Source organism: Epinephelus fuscoguttatus, linkage group LG12 (genome assembly GCF_011397635.1).
Source record: "Epinephelus fuscoguttatus linkage group LG12, E.fuscoguttatus.final_Chr_v1".
Taxonomy (NCBI): domain Eukaryota; kingdom Metazoa; phylum Chordata; class Actinopteri; order Perciformes; family Serranidae; genus Epinephelus; species Epinephelus fuscoguttatus.
Window position 1 is genome coordinate 25,471,154 of NC_064763.1, and position 17,859 is coordinate 25,489,012.

The 17,859-nt window shown below is 40.5% G+C and overlaps 1 protein-coding gene across 1 annotated transcript in view; it reads left to right on the forward strand.

Moving 5' to 3' along the window:
* zbtb20 (zinc finger and BTB domain containing 20) overlaps nt 1-17,859 on the forward strand; it is a 33,403-nt gene that overhangs the window by 3,611 nt on the left and 11,933 nt on the right. Inside the window, exons 2-3 of the mRNA XM_049593009.1 lie at nt 13,111-13,255; nt 14,788-16,317. Coding sequence (XP_049448966.1) covers nt 14,808-16,317 — 1,510 coding nt within the window. The 5' untranslated portion in view covers nt 13,111-13,255; nt 14,788-14,807. The remainder of the gene's footprint in view (nt 1-13,110; nt 13,256-14,787; nt 16,318-17,859) is intronic.

Genomic DNA, 17,859 nt, shown 5'->3' on the forward strand with positions numbered 1-17,859 from the left:
GGATTTTACCTGAATCCACTGAATCATGCAGTGCTTTTTATTTTGCCCTGAACATTGTTAAGTATATTTTTTTTTATTTTAATATATAATTCAAATCCAGAAAGTGTGCATTTGGTTGCAAATGTAAGCACACACTGGCAACACACTAACAAAAAAATATAAATTCTTGCATGCAGCACCAGTGTAAAATTAATATTGTAATTCATGACTCTAAGTAGGGCATTTTAACTAGTATAACAAAAGACGTAAAAAAGAAATATGCACTTGAGTCCATCCTGGCACTTTGTCTACCCCAGTTGAACATATTTGGCAGCCATTTTGGGAATGCAGTAGAGATCCATCGATATAACGAGCCACTTTGTGGATTGCATCCAGAATGTCACAGTGCTTGTTAACTGCTTGGCCTTTTTGTCTCAGACAGTGTTTATCCTTTTTCCCTTCTTTTTTTTTTTTTTTTTTTTTTTTTTGTTCCTGTATAATTCTCGTTAGAAGAATATTCCCCCATGGAGCGAAACTAATCTTTGATGTGATTGCCAGACTGAGACTGTTTTCAGGTGCACATCTTAAAGTAAATGACAAGTCTGATAATTAACTACAGAATAGCCTTCCAGACTTTAATAGATTTTAAGCTTAAAGATTTGGTTTTTGTTTAGGAAGTGTGCTTAAAGTTCCCTGCCTGATGTTTTACAGCAGCTGCAGCTTTAATACTGCATTTGAGTCCCCAGTTACCATGGCAACCCCCCCAAAAATCAGGCACCTCTAAAGCTTCAGAGAAGTCTTGAATTATTTTATATTAAACATGTTGTACTTATTAATTTTATTCACATCTCTTGGTCGTAGTAAAAGATCTAATTAGTGACTACCAGCTAACTCTACCTCGGTGGATTGTTAGCATGCATGGATTTTTGCAAACTACAAATTATTGGCAGGCTAGCTGCCTCCTGGCTAACTGGCTTGGATCCTTCTACCCACAAAGCACCTTTTTCACACATAACATGCTTCTCTTCACATGATATTATTTTTTTTATTCTTGAAAAACACTAATAACACAATTGCAAAACCTATTGAGAATCCGCACAAGTTGCCTTTGTAATTAAGGAGAGAATTTCCCCTTCAGCTGCATTATGCAACACAGAGAAGCTGTTACGATGAGTTATGGTGATTTCCTCCCAGCTATAAGGCAAGGCTGGAAAATAATATGCCTTGTTTAAGGGGAGGGAAATTTTGTCTTGTTTATTGATGATCATTTTGCCAGGATAAAAACATTTTGGAATAAATCAGTTATACATTATGCATTCGTAATGCTTAAGGAAGACTTTTATGACAGCTATAGTATGTCACATTTGTGCAGACTGGCTCAATTTGTCATTTCATTGAGCAGGAATTTTCCAAAATACTCCCCCCTTTTAGTACCTTGGCAGCAGGAATCGAAAAGACTAGTCATGAAAATGACTTTTGTGAAACTTAATGTCACTCAAAACCCAGTGACTTTCAGAGCATGCAGCAAACCGACAAACCAAAAACTTTAAGGCATGTTTTTCAGTTTTCAAAGGACTTTTGTTTTGGAATCTCCCCTCCCTGCGAGTATCACAGGAATGCGTAATGAAAGCACACATTGAGACTGAATAAGTATTTGCGAATGTGCCTTGCTGTTGTCAGGAAGCTTTTGTCCGATTTTAAAACTTTATAAAGTCTTATGAAACATAGTTAATATACTTACGAGGGTGAATAACAACACTGTTTTATGATTGTTTTAAATATTTCCAAAATATAATAGAATATAACACACACTTGCCTCAGGATAAACCTGTTGTGCCTTTTTTAAATGTTTTTACATAAAGGTGATAAAGCAGTCTGTTGTACAATCTAGTTATTATACAATTTTAAAATATTTTTACAGTAAGACAATGTAAAATTCATTTTTTTCCAACTATCAGTTGTTGTTTTTTTTAATATCTGATGTTGTTTTGTACATACACAGGACATACAGTACACACAATCCACTTGTGGGTGTGACCATGTGTTTCCATTACCTTTTCTAAAATTGCTAACAGACTCTTGATTCATGCTTCTTTATATTTGCAGTGCTGGTTTTAGTTTTTCATTAAAAGTCATGTGTTTGAGCAGCAGTGCTATAAGACCCAAATGTCACATAACAGCTTCAAACCAGAGGGCATTTTACAACAAGTACAGAAGTTTTTAGATCTATGCAACTTGTTGTAATAATGTATGTTTGAGTCCTATTAAGACATTTTCTTTGCCAGAAGCAAGCATTTAAACTTAATTTGTATTCCCTCTCTTTAAACACACACGCAGGCCCAGGCATTCAACTGATGTGAAAAATGTATCCTGGATTCTAATAGCGAAGTTGTATGTTTGCCAAGGTGCATGTGTGTCCTCAGTTCACCCTGCAACCCATATGGTTTTGTACAAGTCACGGTGAGATCACTGCCTTGTTGAAGGGGGAAAGTATCTTAAGAGGGTTTAAGGAAATTAAAAAAAAACAAGTAACTGATTCTCCAGTAACTTTTTAACCTGTTTTTATAGAGAATGAGTGCTGTGCATTTTCAGCTTCTATCTTGGCTTCAGGAAGACTTTGTAAGCCTCGTGCCAGTAAACAGCGCTCACAGCAGCCAAAATGTTAAGATTGTGCACAGTCTCACTCGAGGTACATCGGTATGCACTGTGCAATGGGTAAACTTACCAGGAATTATTTACACAATAGTATTTGTGTTGGGGTTTTATCACAAAATGAAGATTGCTGGACGTATTTCCACAGAAAACTGTATTTTATTTTCCATTTTATTGACTGAATCATTTGTTTGTTTCTGAATCCAGCTGCATGAAGTCACTGTCAGACATTTTGTCTTGTGAAAGATATTCTTTAACGAAGAATTTTCTTTTTGAATAATAATTTTTCATTGTGAATATGAAAGGAGTATCTGCTCTGATACTGTCTACATTGTTTATTGCCCTGAAAATGACCTTGATAAAGACAGGTTTCAAAATAGCACTCCTTCACGAAGCCGTAACTCATCATTAATTTGAGTAACAGCTTCTTATGAAGAAATGAATGTTTTTGTTGTTCTTGGACGGTTGCGGGTGATTTACGACAGTTGGTCCACGTGATGAAAGAAGAGCACGTGTAACCTGTTCAGCAGCAAACAAATTTTCAGTTTTATCAAAGTTGCCAGGCTTGTTTTTTTCATCATTCATTTGAAGTTTAACAAAAGAGATTCAGATCCGTCTGGAAACATCAAGTCTAGCTCATAACACCTGCATTACATTTTCAGTACAGATGCAGTCCATGTGTCAGGCTCCACGAGATATTTAGGTGGTTAGTGCACCAGTGTAATAGCTGTCAGTTGTGGCAGCAGTGGCTCTTAGAATAAAATAAATAGCAGCAGCTGTGTAAACCAACATTAAGCCTATTTTTAAATAATTTCTATGACTAGATTAAATGACATGAATGCATTTTGGACTAAATGTTCTTTTATGGCCTTTGAATGCAGTTGGCTCGTATCTCAATATACATTCAATCATTCACTCAGTATTTTCTCACTCCAAGGCTGTTCAGGGTCATTGCAACGTATCCCAACATGCATTTAGCGGAAGGCAGTGCAATATCCTGGGCAGGTCACTGCACCAACACACAGACAAACACACTCAGGTAACAGGAGCTAGTCATTAATGGTATTCTATTGGATTAACTTCACATAAAAATCCCCGTTGCACAAAGATAAGTGTAAAATCTAAACCTTACTCTTCCGCTCAGTCTAACAATGACACTATAAATGACTTAGGGGTAGCACAGCCATGTGGCATGATTTTTTTATAGTGATGTTACCAGAAACAGCTGATGAGCTTAGGTTACACTCTGGGGCTTATGGGCTATAGATTGTTACCATCAAAGATAATAATTCTGCTACACTGAAAGAGACCACACTGACCAGCAATTCATGTGCATTAGTGAGGCCAAAAGGCCAGATGATTATCATAAACGGAGCTGATGGGTGGTCATGTTATCTCTGCGCTTTGTGCTGTGAGTTGACTCCGTAGTGACTCTGCTTTCTGTATATATAACAGATCACAGCAGACAACCTAAACTACGCCAACATTTAATAATGCTGGGGGAAGCGTACAAAAGAGTGTGTTAAAGAAGAGCAAATAATAGCTCCGATACACAGTCCAGGAGGCATCACTGTAAAGACACACTATGTCTTTGCAGCAGAGGAAGGCATGATTGGTTATCAGTGATAATGTGTACACAACGTATAAACTACTACACTACAGCCACATGGCAACATAGTTTTCCCCTGCAGTCAATGTTGAGCTCTGCGTAATGAGAAAAGGTTGTGCGCAAAACAAAAACCTGCCTGCGAAACTAATTTAAAACAGAATTTTACACAACGGAGAACAAAGCACAGACTGAAATTAAAAAGCAGCGATTTACCAAAGAGTGTCGTTTTTTTAAAATGTTGCCTAAAATTTTGACACGCCAGTTTACTGTTTCTGATGCAAGTATTACACTAACACATAATGAACACTCTGATGTATTCAGTGTTGGTAAATGTGGCTCATATGAAGCTCATAAGCAGTGGTGTAAGTCAGAGTTTACATAAATTATTGTAGCTTTGTATGTGTTCGCTTCTTGTCATCAGTTTTTAGGGCTGGTGTTGGTGAGGCAGTAAATTTTCTCCATGTTACTGTGTAGCAGTGCGTGTCTCACAGTGTGGATGTAGTCAGTATAGTTTTGCAAAATGACTCCACCTATTATAAAGGACCTATGTTAGCTGATACTTTCTATAGATCACTGACCTTATTGTTACCTCCGCCAAGGAAGTTATGTTTCCGGTTTGGTTTGTTTGCCAGCAGGATTATGGAAAAACTACTGGCTTGATTTTCATGAAACTTGGTGGAAGGGTGCAGCATAGGCCAAGGAAGAAACCTTCAAATTTTGGAGTGGATTCGAAACATATTGCACCCAAATAATTTTTCACTTTTGTTAACATTGCGAGACAGGGCATTTGGTTTTGGCAGAGGTCTGCGCTCTCCTATTTTCCAGGGGCCTGTTTAGTGTGAGACCCCTCCTGCGTCTCTGCTTTGCCTGCTTGTGTTTTCTCCTCCCCTTGCAGGTAGTGGGCTGGTAGTGCAGGTCGTTGCTGAGCTGCAGGCTCACCTGGGCTGATGAGCTCGCAAGCCTACAAAGCTGGGCAATTCGGTCTGCCTCTCTCTCTCTCTCGCTCTCTCTCTCTCTCTCTCTCTCTCTCTCTCTCTCTCTCTCTCTCTCTCTCGCAGCTCTCTGAGCTCCCACGTGGCCTCCCAGTTTGGCTGCTTTGTGTTGTCTTTTCCTTTAGCATGCAACATCTTCAAACATGAGTTCTCCATTCACCCTGGCACTCGCATATGTTACTGATAGTTCACATCTCTTTAGTTTGTTTTGCAGGTAACATTTTTTAATAAATTGTTTCACTTTTGACCTCCACCCTTGTGTATTTTCTCTCTTTTTGTCTGAAAATGGGGGCTCATCCATTGATGTAATGAAGACTTTGTGTAAACCTAATTTGGCAGTTTGACTCAACTTTTTGTTCAGGTAACTAAATATATATGCCAAAACTGGTAGGTTTTTGTAGTCATAGTTTTGGTGGGAGAATTATACATTGGTTGGTTGTGTCAGTAGTTGTTAATTTGAGGGTGAGAGAGCTTTTATCAGTCTCATGCTCAGCTGTAGTTCAATTTGGTGGGTTAGAAATAACTTCTTGGCCTTTAGTTCAGCCCTTCTTTGGGGTATCTTCTCCCTGGCAAGTTTATCCCATGGGTTAGCGAATCTAAGTAGAAGTGACTTTCATGTGGAAGTGGTTAGAGCTATATGAACAGGTTTATGTCGGTGGTTTACAGGGTGTGGCTGCATAGCAGGTGCTTTCGAGTCTCACTGGTTTTTGTGATTAAATACTTCTTGCTGGGAACTGCTTGAAGACTTTGAGTTTGGATGGGTAGTTCTGGTCTGGTTATAGTTAGTGGGGTTTGCTGCTCCTTTTGTTGAGGCTGTAGTGAGTGTATATAAGGCCATTGTGCAAGTGATTTTTGTGAGTATATTGTGTACTATAGAAACATTATAATCAGCTCAAATTTCTAGATTAAATCTAGTCTTGTTGAGTTTGTCTTTACTAGAATGCCATTGAAATGATACACGAGGAGAAATCTTTTTTGGCCTTTCTCTCATTTCTTGTGAAATTCTGTAGTTGGCTTGCTTAACATGTTCATCTTGCATCAGAGTATTTTATGGATAAAGTTTCCTAATGTGGTTAGATTGCACCCCTCCCCATTAGATTAACAGCAAACCTTACCTCTGTGCCAACTTTTGTTGATTTCAGACTGCGCTGCAGCATGTCTAAGTCATTATATCTGTGTTTTATTGCTTAGCTAGGCTGCAGACCTCTGGACCAGAGGTGGTAACACTTGGTGAAAGTGTATAGGGCACTCGTGGTCATCTGTTTCAGTGTGTCAGCATTACACTTTTAGATGGGTCATGTGTCAAATGAGCTGACGAGACATATATAATCTGTATTTACAGCCCAACCTCTTGCCACACTATAAATACACTAAAAAGTGCTAACATCCATACGGCTCAAATTAAGCCCAGAATATTTAGTATTAAGTCATCTGGATTTTATATCTTGTTCACATAATGAGCACAATCTGTAGTTGAAGACACAGCATGTTGAAGGTATTGTTAGTTTACCTGAGTAATGACTCACTTTTATTTCAGCCCTATGGCATGTGTATTGTTGTTGCCGTAGCTACAGGCTGAAGAAGTATGTTACGTCATAAAACCTTTTGCAAGGTCCATTTTCACCATTTCCTGAGCTTCTGCATTGTTAACCAGCAGCACGTCATTTTGGTGGACTGGTGAACCCTTTTAAAAGACAAGTAGTGAGCTCGGGAGAGAGGCTAGCTTGCTGATCCTTGAAGCACAGACCAGGCAACAAAAAGTGCAGGGTTGTGCTGAACTGCTTAAAACACCCTCGTGCATTTTTGAAAAAGTTCAGCTCTGTGCTGGACCACCTCGGCACTGGCTCGTGCACCCTCGTGCAGCTGCTGGGGAAACACATGGCAGAGAGGTTCTGAGGCTGATCACAATCACGTTCACAAATGAGGAAATAATGTTGGTGGTTTAATCAGATTTTTCAATTACAGGTCCCCTTGTACACAAATGTGTATGGCAGGACAAGCCATGTGCAGAAAAAATATTTAGATTCAAACTGTCACCTATACTGTATAACACATTACATCAGAGTCAATGTCATGACCACCTTGTCACAATTCACTTATTTAAGACACGTTGCTGTTTGACCACATATATTTATACGTGTGTGAGAACACCTTGAGTGCAAGCCTATAAGAGCTGTCTATGTAACCCAGCCTTAAATAAGGCTTTTGTGGACACCATTTCTTTTTTTCTGTTTTTAAATACTGTACATGTGAGAGCATGTTCATTCTGTTTTGTCTCTCTAGTGACAAACATAGTATGCACTTAACCTAAATATATCCAGAGGCTGCGCTGTGCTGTATGAACTGCATGCTTGTTAGCAGAAGTCCCACACTATCCTCTCATAATTCAGCACAAAGCATCTTTGTCCTGCTTTATCTCCCAAGGACATAAAGTCAGGAGACACTTTGTTTTCTCTGAGAGATATAAAGGTGCTACAGCCCCATACGAGACAGTTTACTTGTTGAGATCTTGCTTGCTTATGTTACTTAAATAGAGACATATGGACACACACACATATGATATGATATTATATTTCTCACCAAACGGAATTAATTAACTACCCTTTATCATGATACACTAGTAATAGACAGCAGAGTCCTGTATGAGCATCTTTGTAGGTTCATGAAGATCTCTCAATGGCCCACAAGGTCCTTTTTTGGAGAGGCAAAATGTCCTCAACATGTGTAGTAGCTGTAGAGAGGCAGTTGCTGTGGACACTTGTGCCTAAATGATAACTCTTGAATTTAGCATTATCTGCTTCGGGGGTTAGAGGTGTTTTGGAGACTATCATATGAGTAGTCAGATGGTTCTTTTTGGTCAAATGCTCATTAACAAAAGCACAGCCATTTGCCAGTTCTGAGATTCTTCTTGAAAGCGTCCTTTCCAGCACCAAAGCGAAATACTGTCTTTTATAATTTTAATGGCCGTAAGCCAACAGTGGCTGTTTGTTTTTTGCCCTCTACACTCCTTTTGGAAACTTCCTAAAATACAGCGTGGAACATTTACTGATGCCACTAATTCATGACTGTTTGTGTGCCTGAAAAAAAGTATATTAGAAGTAGATTATCCTCCCATCTGTAAATAGACAAAGGATCTGCTATGGATAACGGGTGGTGGTGGGTGTGTTTTTGACAGAAAATGACGAAGTTGAACAAGCTGTCCTGTCAAAAAAATATTTAAACTGTCCTTTACTTGTGTAATGGCATTGTAGTGTGTGTTGGTATTTGTTTGCTCGAGGAATTTATTTGAAAGCCGCACATCCTGTCACATTTGATTGGCTTTCAGTTGGACTGAATGTGTTATCACATTGATCTGCTGTGCTATTTGAGTCATTTTAGTGGCAGCGGAACTAAACATGAACAGTCTGATTAAATTTATGGCGACAATAAAGAGTTAACAACAGTCCCAGTTAGTGTATGATGTACAGAAACGCAGTTATTCAAGCAATCTCGATTGAGCAGTGGCCATAGCATTACACTGGCACGCTGTAATTACTTCACAATGCTTTGACCAAGTAGGAGAGCATTCACATCAGGAAAAAAAAAAAGGGTTATGAATTAATGGAATGCTGTTTTACAGCGTTTGCATATTTTTAAACTGTCCCCGGTGGTGAGGTTGAAATTGAAACTGTAGTTGTGAAGGAAGAATCACTGGGCTGTGTTGTAGGTGAAGAGTCAGTTCAAAGTACAGGAAGGAGTTTTATGTCAGAATTGTTAGTTCACATGTAACTCATACATGTTTTAAATTATCATCAGACATTTAGACACATTTCAAGAGAATATCTCATTGGTGATGTGGTGTTAACACCATACAATCTCAGTCAGGGGAGAAGGAAGGGAGAATGAAAGAAAAAAAAGTGTAAAAAATCTTGGCTCAACTTGTCAACTGCCTACGTGCTTGTTGATGATTTTCAGTGACTGCTATAAAGGCAAATCAATTAAATTTCGAGACTGTGAGGTGTTTTCTGCCACGTCTCCCGATAAATGTGTGTGTGTGTGTGTGATTTAGCTGCATTAGTTACCTTACCTGTTAATTGCTTCACAACGTTATAGACGAACACTCGAATGTAATAAGAGACACGGCGCTCCAAATTACTCAGATTCAATCAGCCAACACAACATTGTTGGGCGGAGATGAATATTCAGTTACCTGAAAGAATAATTTTTAATTGTGCTGATCAAAGGGAGCCAAGACACAGTAGCATTAGCTGAGGTATAATTTGATTTATTTTTCAGAAAAGTTTGAGATGTTGACTGATTACGGCGAGCTGCAGCCGTAAATTGCATAATAAACATTCTGTGTCTTTATTGAACGCACCTTGAATTGTCAGAGCAACACTTGAATATTGCTTCAAATTTCTCAGAATGCTTGCTACACATTTACATTGTATACTAAATCACATTAGATCACATACTCAAACCATACTATTAAAGCATGATTTCTGGCAGTTTATATGCTAATGCACTTGGGCTAAATGGATGATTGAAATTAATAATTACAATGTTGGACAGCGATGGTTAAGCAGCAGAGATTTCAAACAAACTCATAAATTACTATTAATTAGGTGCAACACAAAACACTCTTGATAAGTGCAAATCTGCATCAGATTGGTGGAGGTGCTGTATGCACACGCATGGACATGAGCTTTTCCACAATGCCCCGTGGGCCTTTTGTCTCCAGATTTAAATGTATCAAGGGCCTTGAATATATGCTTGTAGTGTGTGTTGTAAGCAGTATTTGCATATTCAGGATGTATATTATTCACATGGCTGATACTGCTCCTTTCATAAAGCACGCCTCTTATGTCTGTTCTCAACCCCATCCCCCATCCTCACCATTTTAACCCCCCTCCAAACCCCCCCCCCATCCCCTTGATTAACTAATGTCCAATTCGATGCAGCGTATTTCATGTGCTTGTCACCTAATACAGGCAGCTGATTAACCTGGAGTCTGGCTGGTGAAGTTGCAACCCTCGTCTCCCTGTCTTCATTTTTTTTTTTTTTTTTTTTTTTTGCCCCCACCTCTTCCCCACCCTCCACCACCACCCCCCCCACCCCCCTCCTCAGTCTTTGTTGTGGCGGCAGCAGCAGAGCATGCATTGCATTGGCGGTCTGAAGCATTGTGTCTGATTTCCAGCAGACAAACTGACCTCTGGGGATTTATTGACAGCAAACTCCACAGAGGCAGACACAGAGCTGGGAGCATGGAGAGGCAGCCAGAGAGGGGCGGAGGGTGTTGGGGAAAGGTTTCGTAGGGAGGGAGGGAGGAAGAGGAGGGGGCACAGACGGAGAGACAGACAGATGGAAGAAAAGACGGCGAGAGAGTTTCGACGTGATGAAACAGGAAACAGGTAGAGGCACACAGAGAGCGAGATCAATACGAGGAGGGGAAAATACACACCCCGAATTTAGTTTAATTCAGAAATTTGTTTTTTTTTGGTGGAGCGTTGGGAAGTGAAAGAAAATGGCTGCCTCCTACAAGGATCTAATTAATTTTGAAGGATCATCAGCCCCTTTAGTCCAAGGCAGGGTACAGGAGGGAGGGAGGGAGGGAGGGAGACAGACCCCTGGGCTGATTAGAATTCACTGCAGGTAGGCGCTGGCTGCTGCTCACCCACTGTGTCACGGCTAAAATGGAATCACTGTTGTGAGTGGCAGTCTGGGCAACTGAGGCCTGCTTCCCTTGGCCTGCTCCTTTGTTGCCAGCATTCACCTCACTTTACCCCTTAGGCAGGTGGATTTACATGTCTGGATGGGCGAGGGAAGCCAGTGAGGGAACATATATGTTTGCATTGTCTAACAGTAGGCACAAAAAAAAAAAAAAAAAAGGGCCCATGGCATCAGAATACAGTTACATCTCAAGCTAACTGCTGTAGGAGAAGGAAAAAAAAAAGGTCAAATATTTGCCACTGTTATGGATTTGAGCATTTTGGCTTGTGTGTGTGTGTGTTTGTGTGTGTGTGTGTGTGTGTGTGTGTGGTACTTTAAAGAGAAGGCTTTAACATGATATTTTTGTTGGTTTTTCACATGGGTTACACCTACAGGAGGATTTATAGCTTGGGTTAGATCTAGTTTTTAAGTTTGGTAATAGAACAAGGCTCATGTTTGGGTTTTAGGCTCCATAATAAAAGGCCTTATGGTTACAGTTAGAGTTACGTTTACAGCTAAGGCCTAAGAAAAGGGTTCAAGTTTAATTTCAGATTTAGGGGTTCAGGATTTAACTGTAAAATGTATTTTCTGGCCTGACCAAGACAGGGGAACTAACCAGCATGTGTGTGTGTGTGTGTGTGCGGTGTGCGTGTGTCTTAGTGCCAAAGAATAATCCGCCTCAGTATCGAGTGATCACCCTCTGCTGCTAAACACGCCATTACTTGTCTATATCTAATCATCAGATTTGTTAGTTGACAAGGACATTTCAAGAAAGCAAGTGCAAGTCTCGCTGCCCGCTGCACTTCTCAATGTGAGGCCTGTGGGCACAAAGCAGCCTGTGAACGCAGCTATTTCAGTTTTTACACTTTAACCTCTCCACTCTGGCTCTCCCCCCGAATACTCTGCTTCTCCGTACTTAACTATCGATAAAATAATCTTCTTGTTTGACCATTTTAGAGCCGCATTCAAGCTCTAATGTGTATCTGTTACCTTGACACCTAACACAGAGGTCACTTGCTTTAAAATCACATACTTTTCATCTGAAGATTCTGTCTCAAAGCCGGAGGTCTATTCTTTGAAAGTGCTTGAGATTTGTAAAAGAATAATATGTGTGTCAACATTAATGTGCAGGTCTGGTCAAATCCTCGCCTCGCTCTGTTCATTCAGCAACACACTGTTGTTACTGGCATTTCACAGAGAGCACTTGGTGTTCGTGTTGTAGCCAGCGTGACAGCTACGAAACGTTTTTTACTATTTCCAAAAAATATTTAAGAGTGTCAGATCGCACTTGTAATCGTGATCCAAACTCCAACGAATGATAAATATTCACATCCCGACACAGGCTGTAATTTCCACATACTTAAAACTCTGTTGGTGGAAATATTTGAGGGCACTCCGACCAGTATGGGACTAATAAGAGATAAATTGTGTTTTTTCATTGTTTCAGCACCATTTTTTTCTCCGCTCTTCCTTGACCTTAAACGATACCCTTATTTGTGGCTTTAATGTGGTCGTTGTTACATCATTTTGTTTCCACTCTGAGGTCAAACCTGCATATCAATGTGTGTGTGTACAGTATGGGAGCAATTGTGTGAGGCTTTCTTAGCGTCACCAAACCAGCTCATCACATGCTCAATGTTGTTGAATGCCTGTCTTGTGTTTTTCAATGAATGCCTTGTGTGTTTAATATGTGACTTTTATCTATTATTACAACTTCAGATGTCTGCTCCACATCTGTTTTGGGCATCGTCTTGTTGAATTGGTGAATTTGAAAATGAAAAAGAACACGTCACACACACACACACGCACTTTGTAGTGTGTGTGTACATAAGACCTTTTCCAGAATATTTAATCTAGATTAATTTATACGGAATTGAGATCGCTTTCCTTGGTAAGGGTGTGGTTTTATTGCCCAGCGGCTTAGATAACTGCCGATAGAAGAACTGGCTCTAATACCAATATTATATTCATGCTCGATTTGTAATTGGATGTCATGTGCACACAGGAACGTCCATTCGTCTCTCTTTGAAAACTCTTCACACATCTGTTGCAGCGTGTCTGCTGAAGATATTTGTGTTACTGTGGCTCCCGGTTCATTAAGGGAGTGGCAATATCGACGAGGCAGTATGTGGCATTAAGATTTGTCTTTGTCTTTTCTCTCCCCCCCCCCCTTTCCAAACACTGTGGCAGAGCAACACATGATTTGGACAGAGAGGACTGACAGCCTTGCCTAGCACCCGGCCTCTGATCAGCCATCTCCACCAGCAAACTGAAGCTTGACCCGCACTTCATCACCAGCCACACAAGCATCTTCGGAACAAAACGTCATCTAACTGTGAGTACTGGACTGCCTCCGTTTTTTTTTTATTTTTTCCTCTTTGCGTCTAAGTTAGAAATAACTTAGCTGGAAACAGGCATTCAGACTTTGTGCTAACACTATTGCACTGCTTCTGCAGCATGTTTCAGCTGAATTCCACGTCATTTGGATAGACAAATCTCTAACTATCAAATTTGGTTTTACTGTCAGTGCCACTCTTCAGTTTATTTCTATCCGATTTATAACTGCATTCCAAATTATGAAGCATTTCTCCACATGTTCACATTTTTTCGTCACACAGACAACGTTATGTATTGATTCTGATATTTCACCACCAATACGTTTTCATAAACATATTTGTTATTCATTGACAGACATGGTGTAAATGAATTATCCACAACATTTACAACATGGGTTTGTACAGTTTCCAGACTCAAAATGAGGACATTTTTCTTGGTTTCAAGAAAAGGGTTGTGTTTTACAATCATTCAAATAAGGTCAACCACTTTAATTACATTATACTCAAGCATGTTAATACGCAAAAGAAATTAATTCAACAGCAATTATGGAAACCCACAATTTGCATAATACTTACTCTTACTACCTATATCTCATTTAGATTCATATTTTCATTTCTTTTAACATCCAACTGGGGAGGAAGGCATCTTAAGTTATCTTCCACGCTGATCAGCCGGGTCACATCTAGTGTATTCCTAGGATAGTTAGGAAGCGCCATCACAGTGAACACATGGCTAACAAAAGAGGCCTGTTGTCATCTAAGCCCAGTGCACCACCTAATGGTGGTTGGAGGAATTTCAGGAACACACACATGGTGGGAGAAACTTGTAATAATAATTAGACGGGAACCATCTTAATTGTCTTTCACCTTGTCAATGTGAAATTTTTAAACCATGATTCAAGAGACAAATTTAGCTCTGATAATTTGATTCTCATCCTAAAATTAAAGACCGGACTGAAGGGGACAAAATTGGAATTACCATATCTGTATTGTGGTTTGACCTTTTGTGTCTGTTTATAATAAGCATCGATATTACTGATATATTTAACTGCAGCGCTGTGACTTGGTTATGTTTTTAAAAATACAGCCAAAAATTAGCTTGTCTTTGTGATGCATTTGCTAATAACTATCCGTGTATACTTACTTATTCAATTACATTATTTTATTATCCCTAATATACCAGTAATAATGTAAACTGACGATGTTAATATATGTGAGAATCCTTATTACAACCAGTCTAGTTAATTGTGTTTGTGCATAGGCATCGATTTCAGGGGGACACAGGGGACACGAAAGACATTACAGTGTGTACAATCATAGATGATACAGACAAGGCCCAAATTGTTACATAAAAATTTACCAGAATGCAGGAAATTAAGTGTTTGAAGCTAACATTTTTCTGGCAGAGGACCCCAAATACTTTGTTTCATATGTCCTCCTCACCCAAAAATGAAAAGGAAACCTGTCCCCTTGTTTTTGTGGTTGCATATGTCCGAGGTTTTAAGTCGGGTGTGTTGCTTCCTGCTTCCAGGTGACATCAGTTGCAAGGGGATGACCGAGCGCATTCATAACATCAATCTCCACAACTTCAGCAATTCTGTACTTGAGACCCTCAATGAGCAGCGCAACCGTGGGCACTTCTGTGACGTGACTGTTCGGATCCATGGAAGTATGCTGCGAGCTCACCGGTGCGTGCTGGCTGCTGGAAGCCCCTTCTTTCAGGACAAGCTGCTCTTGGGCTACAGCGACATTGAGATCCCTTCTGTGGTCTCAGTGCAGTCCATCCAAAAGCTGATTGACTTTATGTACAGTGGGATTCTGCGGGTATCTCAGTCCGAGGCCCTGCAGATCCTCACTGCCGCCAGCATCCTACAGATCAAGACCGTCATTGATGAGTGTACACGCATCGTGTCCCAGAATGTTGGCTTGGCTGGGCCGGGGGGGTTCCCTGTTATACCAGGAGACTCTGGTCAGGAAACTCCCCGTGGCACACCAGAGTCTGGCACCTCTGGGCCCAGCAGCGACGCAGAGTCAGGTTATATGCAAGCAACATCACAAAGCATGGACCGTGCATACACATCACTGTACTCCTACCCCGGCCTCACTCTGCAGAATGGCACCCGCGAGCGCCCCCTGTACATTAACCCTATGTCAACAAATTACGATCCGACTCTCAGCACTCAGAAGGACCAGCAATCTCAAGATCCGCCCTGGATGAACCGCATCCAGGAGAGATCTCAGCAGGTCGACCGCTTCATCTCGACGGCGGAGTCCACTCACTGCCGCAAGCAACCCCGACCGGTACGCATACAAACAGGAGGGATGCACATAAAGCAGGAGGCCGAAGATGAGTACAGCTGCTACGATAATTTGGGGGACTGCCAAGACGACACTGACCATACTGAGGGTGTGGAGGGTGAATCCAAGGTTGAAAGTTTTGACTCAGGGGTGAGCTCCTCCATCAGTACTGAGCCAGATGCTATGGAGCAGCAGCCGTACCTGACGGGCTTTGGCCGAGACGGGGGCGGGGACAGTCAGCAAGGTGATGGAGGTCCAGTGCAGATAGAGGTCAATGACTCATCCCCGGAGCAGTTGCAAGAAACGGAGGAAGGAGACACATCCCACAGCACTAGTGACAGTAGCATGATGCAGCCCCTGCCAAACTCAGTCATGTCCCAGTCCCTGCCAAGTGCCCAGCACTACATGCGGCCGGCAGAATCACACACCAGCAATCTGAGGATGCCGCTCACAGTGACCAGCAATTCCCAAGTGATGGGCACTGCTGGAAGCACCTTCCTGCCCACACTCTTTCCTACACAGCCGGCTAGAGACAAGCCTGTATTTTACCTTCCTGGCCAGCAGCAACCCCAGTTTGTGGCAGTGCCGCCCCCTGCAATGCCATCATTCCCGAACCCCATGTCGGTACAGCAAGCGCCAGCTCAGCAGCAACAGGCTGTCGGAGGAATCGGTTCGGGAGAAAAGAAGCCCTATGAATGCACTCTCTGCAGTAAAACCTTTACTGCTAAACAGAACTACGTCAAACACATGTTTGTCCATACTGGTAAGTCCAAATGTCTAGTAGTGAAGATTTTTATTCTACATTAGTAAGCCCAGTAAAATTATTGTGTTACCCATAGTTGATGCAGATGGTGGCTGTAATGTAGCTGTAGAAATATAATAGAAATATTTTTGGTTAATGGGTGAAAGACTGTAACATCAGAGGTCTTATTTCAGTTATGATATGAAAACCTTTGTTCTACTCCTCATACTTACACCATGTTATAGAAGTGTGTTTCTTCATCATGATACAAAACAGTATTTTAAAAAAATCATATTTATTACAGTGACAAATGTTACTGTAGCAATAAAGCTGTTCCCTTTTAACATAATACACAAGTGACAAAATGCACACTGTGAACATTAGTACATAAAACATATAATGTATAATGTTAGTGTGTTAGCTGTGCTTTTATACTGGAAAAGTTTGAAAACAGAGCCTCACAAATACACATTTATTAGGTCACAGCTGACTGTGTGTGACTGTAGCGTGTCAGTAGATTGCTCTTGCAGCACATCATTACACCGTGCACTGCTGTCCTCAAGCACTGACAGCCTTATCAGTCATAAACTGTAGAAATCATCATCACAGATAGAAAGAATTAGATATCATATAATTACATGATCTCCCAAAAATGGCCTTCTCAGATAGCAATTATTATTCATTAGAACGTATGGCTTGGACAGTTCCACCTGTGACGGCTATTTAAAACCAGTTTTTTTTTTCCCAGTTTTACTCACACAACTGTGAGAAGCAGAGTGGTGCATGTTGTGAAGAAACGTCACTGATCAAGAGCTGAACGTCTCATGGCAGAGCGTTACTTTACCGTCTAAAAATCCCCATCATATTTTTCATTAAAAAAAAAAGGTAATCAAGAGATATTTTGTCAAATATAATAGATTACCTCTTCAAAAGGCACCTTGATGTAAGATGAGCGTGTAAAAAAGTCCTTCAAAAGTCATTTAAAAAGACTGAAAATTCCTAAAAATATGAATTTGTACAACACACACACCAATACATGATACACACGTGTGTCATTGGCTGCAATAAAAAGACAAAAGAAACAGCTTTTCAGTTGTATGAGTCATTGTATTGCAAATATAAAAGTAAAAATAGACAGTAAATACACCTGTTATATATGTGCTAGCTCCATGCTATGTGTGATCACTGATCTGTACCTGGTCAGAGCAGCTCCAGAAAAAAATAAAAGTTAAATATAAGTGATGAAATATAAGTATAAATTACTGGCTTCATTAAATCAAAGCAGGTAGCTCCACATTAATTCACTCAGTGCAGCAGCAAACACTAGATACACAGGACTTCATTAACTTGCGTGACGCAACTTGACTGTTCACAGTGTTGTCAGTCTCTTCCTCTACCTGTTAGGTTTGCCGAATTATTAATATGATAATATTTTACAGCCGATAACGTTAGCAGAGACAATTGTGTAAAATGAGCTTACGTCTGAACAAAGTGACAGAAATACCAAATGGATGCATAAATTATTTGGATCATGATCGAATGGGAATGAACATTATTGTGTGT